The following is a 12649-nucleotide window of genomic DNA, read 5'->3' on the forward strand; positions in this document are numbered from 1 at the left end:
CCAATGTTCTTTTTTTTCTTTTTAAAAAAAAAGTATTATGAAAAACCAGACTGTGTTTCATCACCTAGTCCCCTGGGATCCCGTACTCAGGTGGGCAGGGAAGAGCCATCGCTATTGGATCCCAAACATGGGGGTGGACAAGGGAGGGAGGATCACCTTGGTACGGGCTTCTGGGGGGGTGGAGGGGAGACACCCTATGGCGAGACAGGATATTCACTGCCTCAGTTGCTGTCCACATCCCGGTTTCAGCATTTAACCAAAGTGCGTGATCCTGGGCAAATCAATTAATCGCTCTGTATCTTATTTGCAGCTCTAAGTGTTTCACTTCATAGCTTATGTTAATATATCATGCAGTTTAAATTTAAATTAAAAAAAGCCTAATGACTGTAGAGTTTCTCCCTATATAATAATAGTGCAATTTAGGTATTTTGCACCACAAAGTTATTTGCCACTTGGCTTACTTATGGCAACTTATTCGAAAGTCACTTCGCTGGGGACTCCAAGTATCGAAAACTGTTGATGCTCCTTCGATGTCCTTTTCTGTAGTCATTTCTGTTGGTGCAATTCATATGCAAATTAGGAGGCTTGTATGCATTTTGCTCCAGAGCGCCTGGACAAGGCTCTAATAGACGAGTTTCCTGCATCTGTAATAATTCTAGAGTTTTATTTTTTTGTTGGGTTAAAATGCCACCTGCCACTAATGTTACCAAAAAAGTAGGTTGGGGCAGGGGTGGGCGGTTTGGGCGCGCGAATGAGACCGTATGAAATTGCATACACTGCATTTGGAGGGGAAGTAGCAGGACTTTTTTCGTGGCTCGCCCCCCATTCTTGCAAGGCTGGATACTCCCCTGATCCTCCTACCTGGGCCACTCTCTCTGCAGTGCTGCCTGGCGTTGGCCCACATGGCACACACCCAAAGGGCTGCAATACACAGGGCTGCAATGCTGCCGCCGGGGACCGCTACAGGCACAGCAAATGCAGTGAAGAACGCACTATAAAGGTGCACACAGGACAGCGGCACAGTGGTGAGGGTCAGCAGTCAGGGTCCAGGACTTGCCATTGCTACCGCATTCATACGCACGTATGCACAGCTGGGTGAAAAGGCAAGTCTTGCCCCATGCCCTGCCTGAGGGAGTGAGGGCACAGTGAAAAAAGACCCCAATTTGAATTTCAACAATCGGGCCGGGCGGCTGGAGATTGTTGAAATTCAAATTGGGGTCTTGGCGGAAAGCCCGCTCCGATAAAGGTTTCTCGGCCGAGCCCCACCAGCTTCGCCGAGGGAAGCAGGGGGCTTGGTGATCTAATCTGCTGTCCTCCTTTCCCCCCAGACCTGTCCCTTTGTTACGCTGGTGCAAGGAAATCATTTTGAGAATGTGGCACAGTCTCTATCAGAGGACAGATCACCACATCCAAGGTTCCCGACACCTGCTGTGAGCAGAATGGAAGCATTGCATGCCCATTGAATTGTTTGACAAGCAAAGAACATATATAAACGTTACACTGGGATAATAGACTAAAAGGAAGGGTTACAAAAGGTTGTGCTATTGTTTGAGGTAAGTCTGTAAAGTGCAAGACGCATTTCACTTGGAATAGTCTATTTTGTAGTTTTAGGGGAGATTGCATGCAGTAAGTTTAGCAAACAGGGTAGCAAGGGAATGTGGGGAGCCCCCTATTAACGTAAAATGGCCCATCTATTCCCATTCCTGGGCGCTGCTTCAGGTCACAAGAAAGGTCAGGATAAGCTTTGTCTTTTTGGTCAGCGCTCTATACGCCGCTCAACTGCCAGTAAGTCTTTATGCAACTTTATGCAGTCCACCGCCAGGGAGTAGAGTTCCTAAAGAAAAAAATAACCAACTATCACCCGACAAGATCACTCAGATCAAGCAACGACATGCGCACAATAGCAAAACCTTACAACAAAAGAAAACTCGGAGGATCATCTTTCACTCACCTGGCAACCTTATCCTGGAATAACCTACGCAACACAAGGGGTCATTTGGAGTTCAGAAAACTACTCAAAACCTGGCTCTTTGCTCCAGATTCAGGAGGAAGCAACCAGGAAGAAAGGACCACAACGAAACCGCGAATACCCGTAGGAAACCATAATCCCTAACCTGCCCCTCATTATAAAAGCGGGGGTAGGTGCGCACCGCCCACCCAGGCCTACACGCCACCAATCCTAAAGGTTACTTGGATAGGTAGGGACAACCCAGCAGGATGGGCAGTAAGGGACAAGTCCTGTGACCAAAACTACACCTGCCGCAGGGCAGGGGAAGTAGCGGAAATGAGTTGGATACACAAGCCACTGGGGCCACACAAAAGAGAGCCCCGACTACGCAACACGCCTGCCAACTAGGCTGTCAAAGTAGAGAACCAAACACACAGGATAATAGGAAATCGACGAACACTTGACCATTGATTGATTGGTATTTTTTTCTATTGCGCTCGTACACAAGTGTTTCAGAGCGCGACAAGGCAAGGGAGGGGAACAAGGGAGAACAAAACAGCGATCCTACTAGGACCAGTGACATTGAGAACGCGCAAGTGCATGGGAGAGGGGGAGGAGGAGAAAAGTGGATGGAAGGGGGAGAGGTGGAAAGTGCGAAGCAGAGGAGAAACAGATAAATAACAAAAATTTATAATAAAAGCAACATTATAACTGTACCTTAAAATGTCAACTTTCCGCATAATAAACATACAGAAACTCACACAACCACCTCTCTGCACAGCAATCCGCACGCACTTCACCACATTGCAACAACAGACTAACAACACATACCCCGCCACAACACATGGGAATTCCCGCACGATTAAAAACCGTATTTAAGCTCAGCGAATGGTGCAAACCGAACTGAAGCAGCCAAGAGGACATCACAACTTTCACTTGACTTTTCCCACTACACTCTAACCCCCCTCCCAGTCTCCCCCTGTCTTGACACCCTCCTTTTTAGATCCGCCAGAGCGACTGGGGACCACAGCAGTAGTGACGGTGCACGGTCCAAATACAATTAACATAACATAAGCACACGTGTGTACCTTTTATCACTGCTGTGCGAGTGTCCCTTACGTGTGGGGCGGGGAATAGGGTGCTGGGGCCCTCCTTCTCTCTCCTCCCCCCAAGAACTTGCATCATACCATGCGAGAAGGGCTTGGCCCACGGCCTGGTGTCAGCTGACTCGCACCACGTGCTCTGTGCTTACTAACATAGAAACGCCACCACACCAGGGTGCATGGCATACAAAAGTATCATTCACCCAAGGACCAGTGGCGTCGCCAGGAATCAAATTTAGGAGGGGCACAGAGGGGGCCAAAGACAAAAGTAGGGGGGCCGCCTAAGAAAGGTAATGTGTGACGTCACAGGCACTCCTGCAGAGAGGCCCCCCACCCATCAGAATGCAGGCACGAGACCATTCAGTGACTAATGGCCCAGGCAGTTTCATGGCTACGTTCTGATGGGGGGGGGGGGCTGCGAGCTGCTCATCACTGCTCTCTTTGAGACAAAAGGAGTATTGCCTTCTGATCTGCAGACATTGGCCTCAGTGAGTGTCACAAATAATAGCACTACCAGAGAACACAGTCACTGCTCGACTTAGGTAGGTGGGGCACATGATTTCAGGGGGGTGCCCCCCAGCCCCTACCCTCTAGCGACGCCACTGCCGAGGACCCCTCCTATGCAAGCGATGAAAGGAAGGAAGGAACTACACAAGGGTCACGCGTTGGTAATGAGGGCCAAATGCTGTACCCTGCACCCTACCCCTCGCCCAATACCTGCGGCGGGCCGGGTGAACAGGAACCCCGCCAGGAGGAGGAGGAGGCAGAGGGGGCCCTGCTGCTGGCTGCACATGGCTGGAAGCCCTCCGTGTACTCGACGCTGCTATCCTCAGACCCTCACGATTCCCGGCTGCTTGCGACTGATGCGACAGCTGAGATGATAAGTATGGGAAGCGCTCCTCACATGACTATCCGCGGATTGGCTGGACAGGTGTGTCGTGGTGGGGGCGGCAGGGGGGAGGGCAGGCCTGCTCTCATTGGCCAGGCGCCTCAGCCCACAGAAACCTGTTCCCGCGAGGAGTGTGCGAAGGACACTTTCCTTCTAGTTAGAAAGTCCCTAACAAGCTTTTCTCCGATCATGGGCCCCGGGCCCCAGGCCCCAGCCTCGTCCTCGTCCTCTGCTCGCTCCTGTGTCTTGCAGCCTTTACCGCTGGGGATGCTCTGGACTGCAACTCCCATCAACACTAGTCAGTGTTGTCATCCGTGAGAGCTCATGGGATTCGTAGTCCTACATATCTGGAGAGCTGCTGCAGGTTGCAGATAATGTAAGTGGTCCTATGCGCTCTCGTGCCCATCATGTTGGCCTCGCTGGGCATGGCTCTGTAAGAAAGGAGGGCAGGGGGTGTTAGGCGGGTAGCGGGAAGGCAGACGCAGAACCCTTTAGTGTTGATGGGTGCAGGGCGGGAGCACCCTTTGCCTGCGTGATGATATGATACATTGTTTGTGGTTGGTACTGATTGGGAAGGTTAGCCATATGGGCAGCCTCCAGATTGTGGAGTGCTAGATTCGTTATTTATAGAAGATGGGTAGAGTCTGTATCAGATAAGACCCAGGAGATCATCTATAGGAGTGTGGGAGGTGTAAGGATCCACCATTTTTTTAAATGTATAAAGCGCACAACGGCCCTTGGGCATCGTGGCGCTGTTACAGTATGCTTACTTAGTTGCGAGATGGGTAGACGATCATTTCAGTGGTGAGGACTTAGTTGAGGGATGATGGGGTGGAGGGTGGGGGCGAGGGACAGGCAGCTTGCACAATGGCCGACTGCCGCTTAACAAAATACATAAAGTAATCCTTTTTTTTAGCCCCTCCCCAGCAGACAGATGAGCACGCATCAGCCATGCGCACTCAAATAATGATTGGGACTGGTGAGGGAGAGGTCCCAGCTAACTAGCATCTTTTGGAGACTGGCAGGACTGTTCCCGGGTGAGCCCTGGCCCACTTAAAGCCTTGTTTCACTACCCTTTTATGGTGGCTCTTCTCCCTTTCATCTCATACCTACCGAGTATCTTGGGTACTTGACCCCCTCCCCTGTCTGCTGCTTGGTGTCTCCATCCATACTAACCCTCTGTCAACCATTAGGTCCTCCTTTATAATTTTATAAAAGCCTAAACTATGGACATGGGAATAGGAGATATGAAGAGCCTGGCATGTGAGGAGGGACACACAGCCTGCCTATGGTTGCTTATTTGTACCCACTGTCAACACCCATAGCAATGCTAAAGCCTGTGTGATATGTCACCCCCCCACCCCAGCCCACAATGCTGCCACTGCAGACTTACTGTGGTGTGCCTCACAGATTCACCAGCAAGCCTGGGCTGTGCAGCTGATTGGCACTAGAGGGAGCATGACATGTGACCTCACCGGGGTCAATGATTGGCTCCCCCTTTGAAGTCCCGCACACCACCACCGATCCCTGGGGGCCGTGCTGACAGGAGAAGTCCTTTTGGTTTCTTTCTTCGTTCGTTTTTTAAAAAATATTTATTGTTTAACCTTTTTTGTCCGTTTTTGGAGCTGGGTAGTTTGGGCCCTTTTTTCCTGAACTAATTACTGAGATATATGGAGCTTCCACAAAACACAGACACAGCACACTGCCCCTCCACATATCCACTTCACCACACACTGATTGCCACCCGCACAGATTGCGCACTCACTTCCACTACAAACAATGCTCCCCACACACATACTGTGGCACTGATCTTCCCGGACTCAGGCCTACTCCTCCTTCGAGTGCCTAGTCTCACTCTCTCCTAAATCTTCTCTCCTCTGTCTATCGGCCACCAGGACAGTCCACTCTCGTCCTCTCGGAATGGGCTGACCTGGCCTCCTCTCTACTTTCCTCCTTTTCCCAACTCCTCCTGCTAGGAGATCTCCACATCCATCTGGACTCTCCTGACTCATCAGGACATTGCCGCAACCTATGCGATTCTCTCTCCCTCTCCATCTTACCGTCTGGCTCCACACACACACAGCGGGCCACACTTTGGATGCTTTAATCTCTACCGACATCCCTCTCTCTAGCCCCCCCCACTTCCTCTCTCTCTTGGATGGACCACTCTCTCCTCTCCTATCGCATCGACACACCTGGCGCGACCACTCTGTTTCAAAGTCACCAGACCCATGAAAAGAGTGACAGCAGCTGCCTTTGCCTCCACGTACTCTCCTCCTCCTACCCCTACAGTGGACTCCCATCCTGACACATCCCTCACTAACTTCAATCTCTCTATCTCCAACACTCTCAATACTCTTGCCCCTGTCACGAGGGTCCGACTGAAGCCTTCCAAAAAGTGCAACTCTTGGTACGACTCTGATCTGGCTGCCCTTAAACGCAAGTGCAGAGCAGCGGAATGGAAATGGAATGCATCAGGCGGATCATATGACAGACAGGCCTGCCCCCTCCTTCAAAGGCAATAACTGACTCTGCATTCTTAAAACCCAAGACACCCTCTCCTCTCTCACTTCCACACCACATCATACACCAACACCTCTGGAGCCTCCCTCGGCCCCTCCACCACGTCTCCTCTCTTCTCTCACTCCCATCGCACCTGATAAGGTCGCCAGGCAAGTCCGGTCTATTATGGCTTCATCCAAACAGGTAGAGTCCTGCCCCTCTAAAACCACTAAGGACAAAATTGACTCTCTCGCTCCAGCCTTGGCTGATCTCGGCAATTTCTCTTTTTCCACTGGAGTTTTCCCAACCTCTCTTAAGCACTCCCTTGTGCACCCTCTGCTTAAGAAACCCTCTGCCGACCCCTCCATTCCGGCAAACTACCACCCAATCCCCATCACCCCTTTCCTGGGTAAACCCCTACAGAAGCTGGCTATCTCCCAGCTCACCCTCCACACTGAATCTGCTGGTTGCCTCCACAACCAGTCTGATTTTAGAGCATCCAGAGGCACGGAAACTGTTCTTCTGAACACCTGTGAAGACCTGCTCTCAAATCCTGACTCTAATTCTCCCTCTGTCCTCATTTTCTTGACTTCTCCTCTGCCTTTGACACAGTAAAGCACAACATCCTGATTGCACGTCTATGTGACACCCTGGGGATCACAGGTTAGGATTTGGCATGGGTAACCCTCCTTCCTTTCTGACCTCCGATCCCAGGTGGAACTTGGGTCCTTTCTCTCTACTATCACTCTTTCAACCTGTGGCGTTCCCCAGGGTTCTAACCTATCCTCCTGGTTCTTCAATGTCTACATGGCTACCCTGGCACGTGTGATTGCCACTTTCATCTCTAACTTACAGTGTTATGCGGAAGACATGCAGCTCTCCTTCAGGCTAGCCTCAGCCACCTCCTGTACCTCACTCATATCTGATTGTCCGCAATTCAGTCATGGTGTGTTGCAAATGACCTCTGCCTCAACACAAGATAGATTGGGATTGCTTGCATTGCGACTCCTGCTACAGCTTTCCCACTCTCACTCTGGCCGGCCTCCCTTGGCCCTGCGCCCGCACCCAGCTTCGAGGCAAAAAACATTGGGGTCATCTCCGATTCCACTCTCTCCTTCTCCACTCATATTTCGGACATTTCTAAAAAGTCCAACTACCAACTGCACTTCCTCAGAGGTATTCTTCCTTTTCTCACCTTCCCCCAGCGGCTCACTGTCTCCAGAGTCCTGGTTCTCTCAAGGCTTGACTACTTCAAAAGCCTCTTTCTCAACCTCCTTGCCTCTGCTCTGCGCCCTCTGCAACTCATCCAGAACAGAACCACACGACTTATCCTTGGCCTCAAGCCCAGGGAGCGCATCTCCCGGCACTGAAATCCCTCCACTGGCTCCCCGTGGCTGCAAGGATCAAATTCAAGACCCTCTGCATTGTCCACAATGTTTTCTGGGGCCTGGGACCTACCTATCTGCAGCAATGGCTACCTAAATATTGTCCTTCACGAGCCCTCCACTCATCTACCTCCAACCTTCTGCGAGTGAGCCGGTTCTCCAAGAAGAGATTTAGAGGGAGATCTTTATCCTCAGCAGGGGCCTCCCTATGGAATAGCCTCCCTGTCGCCCTCCGTCTTGAGCCTGATCTCCTTAAGTTCCGGAAACTCCTTAAGACATTCCTTCTCTCTCCCTCTACCCTGCTAACCTCTATCTCTGCTCTATCCCCCCCTCCCTCCTTTTCCGCACAGCATGCTGACTGGCCGCCGGGTGTACCTCAGAGTCTTACAGGTCCCTGGCACCCTTGCCAGTCCTCTCGCACTTGCCTCCGGGCCTTGCACTTGCCTCATTGTTGCTGCACTTGGTCAATGACCCATGAGAGGGGCATCTCTCAGCACTTACCCCAGCTTTTGACTGACTGGGTGCACTTGGACACCCCCCCCTGCACTTGTCCTCCCCCCTCCATTCTCCTGTACCGTCTGTGCACTTGCACGATCTGAATGTATGATGCCTTGAAGATCGTCTGTCTTCCCTTGCCCCCCCCCCCACCGAGTATTGTTGTCCCTCAGTCATCAGACCTATTTGCTGTTATCTCCACTGTTCATTGTATCATTTGCACTTACTCTGCCTGTGCAGATTTGTATCGTTCAGCAAGTCAAGGGCTCTGAATGATTGTTGTTTTTTCCCCCTTGTTCGTTCCCACCCTCCTTGTGCGCTTTGAAACACTTGCTTTGTGTATAGGCGCCTTACAAATAAACATTACATACCATACCTTCCCCACACACAAAGCTCCCCCCCCCATGGACTGCGCCACCACTCACACTGCCCACACTCATTTTCCACCCTTGCAAACACTGACCCTTTTTTCACACACATCACCCCAACCCTCCGACTGCCCCCTCCAAACTCATCCCACACATGCACCAACTCAGAAACTGACCACTGATGCTCCCTCCCACGCACACTGACCCCACTCCTACACACACTGACTGCCCGACATACATTGCCCTTACACACTGTAAACTGCTCCATGCACATACTGCCTCCACACTGTCCCCTCGAAAACTGGAAGAATGCCCCATATACACTACCATCATACACACACTTCCCCCACAAACACACACTGACTGTCCAATGCCTACTGCCCCAATACATGTATTGCACCACTACACAGTGACCTCTGCACACTGCCCACCCACACATACATTACCTGCACACACTTACACCCGGCTACACACACACAATGCCCAAACATACATGCACCGACTGCCCACTAACACAAACACTGGCCATACAACGAACACTGCCCCACCCACATACTGCTATCACCCACACAATACCCCAAACATACTGTCCCCACACATGCACACTCTCCCCCACATACACTGCCAACAGATATTCTCCAGAGACACACTGGCCACACAATGCATCTCCCCACCCTGTCTCCACAGCTTGCCCCTGCATACTTCTCCTCATACTCATTCACCAGCATCTCACATGTATGCATTGCCCACTAACACAGTCACATACACTGTCCAAATGCACTGCCCAACACATACTTCCTCAACAAATACAGACACACTTCACAATACACCCACTGACCCCCCACACACATTGTCCCCCACACTCACACTGTCCACCACACATTGACATGCACACACACTGCCCCCCACATACACTCACTGCTAGAACACACCAACACTACCACCACACACTACATCACCCCCAACCCCTCTCACAAACGGTTCACCCTTCACATACCACGGATCCCCACTGACACATTGCCCCCACATCAGGCACTGTGCCACAAGATCAATATCACAAAAAGGCAAATGGTTACCCCTTCCTCACCAACACACCTGCTAACAGTGGTACCCTTCCAAAGCACATGGAAGCATTACACTTGCAGCATTACATCATCCAAAAAGACCTTGTGGGTCATTACGAGCTTGGAGGTAATGGAAAAACGGTGCCGGTAAAGGATCACCGGCACCTCATACCGCTCTGGGCTATTCCAACCCAAGAACCTGTTATTAGAGGCGCCGCTAATAACATTGCCGCTCATAGCGGCATGGGCGGGGTCACGCAAGCCTTCAGGCCGGCAATACCGGGATGCCGCTAACAGGAGGACAGCACAAGTCAGGCGGACATGCAAATACTGGCATCATGAAGGCGCTAATACGGGATACCGGCATGCCGGCAATACCGGCATCGTGAAGCACCCGTAAACTGCTATGTTCAGTGTTCCCAACTGCCACAGGTGCACACAATCAGCACAGGTGGAGGCAATGGAGTCTGGGCCAGCACAAAAGGAGCACACCCACACATCCCACCCCTTCCCACACCAAAATGATTCCACTAGTAGTATCAATACTGGGGCTGGAGGACATGCTTGCATTGCCACACCAGCAACAACAACAGCAGGCACCACAGAGGAGATGCAGGAGGAGAAGGCGGGTGAGACAGGCCCAGCATGCACCACCAGTGCAGCCAGTGGTATCGCGCAAGCAGCCCCCAATCCCTCGCATCAGAGCCAGTCCATTCAACCTAACCCCTGAGCAGATCCACACCCTTTACCGTCTGGACCAGGACACCATCACCACCATTGTGCACATGATACACAACGACATTGTCAGCCTCATTGAAATACGCACCGCCATCCCCTCTCTACTGAAGGTAGTGTCGGTGCGCCACTTCCTTGCCACAGGCACCTACCAGCACACAGTGGGGCACATGCATGGCATATCACAACCCTTATTTTCTCGCATGCTGAACCAAGTGCTGGATGCCCTCCTCAAGCACACAAGGGACTACATATCCCTACCACGGACTCCCCAGGAGATTTCTGATACAAAAGTTGGCTTCCACGCACTGGCAGGCATGCCAAATTGCATAGGTGCCCTCGACTGCAACCACGTGGAGTTGGTGGTCTCGCATGCCATGGAGGTGGTGTACCGCAATCGCAAGCAATACCACTCCATCAATGTGCAGATGGTATGTGACGCCAGCAAGATCATCACACATTGTTGTGCCCGATATCCCGGATGAACTTATGACTCAATGGTCCTGCGGAACTCCACGCTACCACGCTACATGGAGCGACATGCAGGATGACGTGCCTGGCTGCTTGGTAAGTTGCATGAGCAACATCAAGGCAGTTTACAGCGTGTATCATCTTGAAGATGCAACCCACACCATAAGTCCATGGCACAGAACACATTGAGGGCATGAGAAATGTGTGCACACAACCAGGGACATGTGCATGTGACTATTAATTATCTGCAGGCATGTGTGACAAGTACAGCTGTCCATCATGAATCGACTAACATAACTTTTATTGCCTCTCATGCAGGTGATAGTGGCTATCCCTTGAAGCCGTAGCTCCTCACCCCTGTCCGAGACCCGCAGAACAGGCACGAGGAGGACTACAGTCGTTCCCATACCTGTACCCGTGTGGTCATCGAGCAGACCTTTGGCCTGTTGAAGGCACAGTTTCGCTGCCTTAGCCGGTCGGGTGAGGCACTCCTCTACAAGCATGAGAAGGTGGCCAAGATCATCATGGCATGTGTCATGCTGCACAACATGTGTATCCGACGGAATGTGCCCCTGCCCCCTGACATTGAACTGCAACCACCTGGTGATGATGAAGGGGAGGAAGAAGATGTGGGCGCACATCATAGCGGTGCCGATGCACATGAAGGACGTGCTAAGCTTCAGTCAGTGATTGCACAATATTTCTAACACACATGGGTGCAGAGGGTGACAGGAAAGTGGGACAGAGGGCACTGGGTGTGGGAGTACATGTACACTGCACTGTACATCAATAAATGACACATATGCAATAAGGAATATCCACTGAAGTTCTTTTTTTTTTACACAACGTGTATTAAACTGTCCAATACAATTAATGCTCAAACCCTCCACCTCACACACCTTCTCCCCCCGCCCCCTCCCCCCACAACTCCCCCACAGACCCTCGCTGCCCCCCCTCCCCCAACTCCCCCACACACCCTCTCTCCCTTCCCCCTCCCCCGACAACTTCCCCACACACCTTCTCCCCTCTCCCCCTCTCGCCACAACTACCCCACACATGGTGTCCAAGCAAATGCTTCATGTGTCCGCATCTATTGCCTTAATCAGGCTCCCCCATCTACAACCTTCCACTTCCTGCACATGGTGGCGGCATGTCCAATCGGCGCGAGGTGCACGCTGATCTGCATAGGGGGCTGGTTTGGGTGGAGCTGGATGAAGAAGGGGTGAACGCTTGCTCTAGTCTGGGGGCCGGACGCTCAGCTCCCATGGAATCCGCAATGCGGGAGAGGACCTGCCTCAATGCAGACACCTCCTCGCATAATCTTGTGGTGCTTGCCTCAATGTCCTGCCTCAGGGAAGCAGTGTTGTCGCGCCGCTCCTGCCTTGCCTGGGCACTGTCTGCAACAAACTGCCTCACTAGGGCTGTGAGCTCCTCCTGGCGCTGCACTGCGTGTCCTATCTGCTGCACCCCCCGCCTGTACACCGGTGTAGCTGGAGGGTGCATGTGTGACAACCCTAAATCCATGTGACTCCTATGTGGGACTCATGCTCCCTTCTATGGCCTCCCCTCCAGACTGCTCTGGTGTGGTGTCATGGTAGGAGTAGACAGGTGTGACCTGGGGGGATGGTGCGGGACTTGGTGTTGCAGGAAGGTCCGAGGAGTCGCCTTCAACAGGAACACACACCTGGC

General features: G+C 52.0%; 1 protein-coding gene and 1 long non-coding RNA gene across 3 annotated transcripts in view; one reads left to right on the forward strand and one right to left on the reverse strand.

The window, feature by feature from the left end:
• The window catches only part of LOC138516952 (uncharacterized), a 73813-nt gene extending 69720 nt beyond the window's left edge, over nucleotides 1-4093 (reverse strand). For both annotated transcript variants that reach the window (XR_011282332.1, XM_069632431.1), the window contains exon 1: nucleotides 3769-4093. Coding sequence is in view for 1 of the 2 variants with exons in the window: in XM_069632431.1 (XP_069488532.1) it covers nucleotides 3769-3844 (76 nt within the window). In the remaining variant the exon portion in view is untranslated. The remainder of the gene's footprint in view (nucleotides 1-3768) is intronic.
• Nucleotide 4094: 1 nt separating this feature from the next.
• On the forward strand, nucleotides 4095-11771 carry LOC138516953 (uncharacterized). The gene is made up of 2 exons (XR_011282333.1): nucleotides 4095-4316; nucleotides 11279-11771. It is a non-coding gene; the product is annotated as an uncharacterized lncRNA (long non-coding RNA).
• The last annotated feature ends 878 nt before the right edge of the window (nucleotides 11772-12649 follow it).

This window comes from Ambystoma mexicanum, chromosome 6q (genome assembly GCF_040938575.1).
Source record: "Ambystoma mexicanum isolate Mex_15411 chromosome 6q, UKY_AmexF1_1, whole genome shotgun sequence".
NCBI lineage: Eukaryota > Metazoa > Chordata > Amphibia > Caudata > Ambystomatidae > Ambystoma > Ambystoma mexicanum.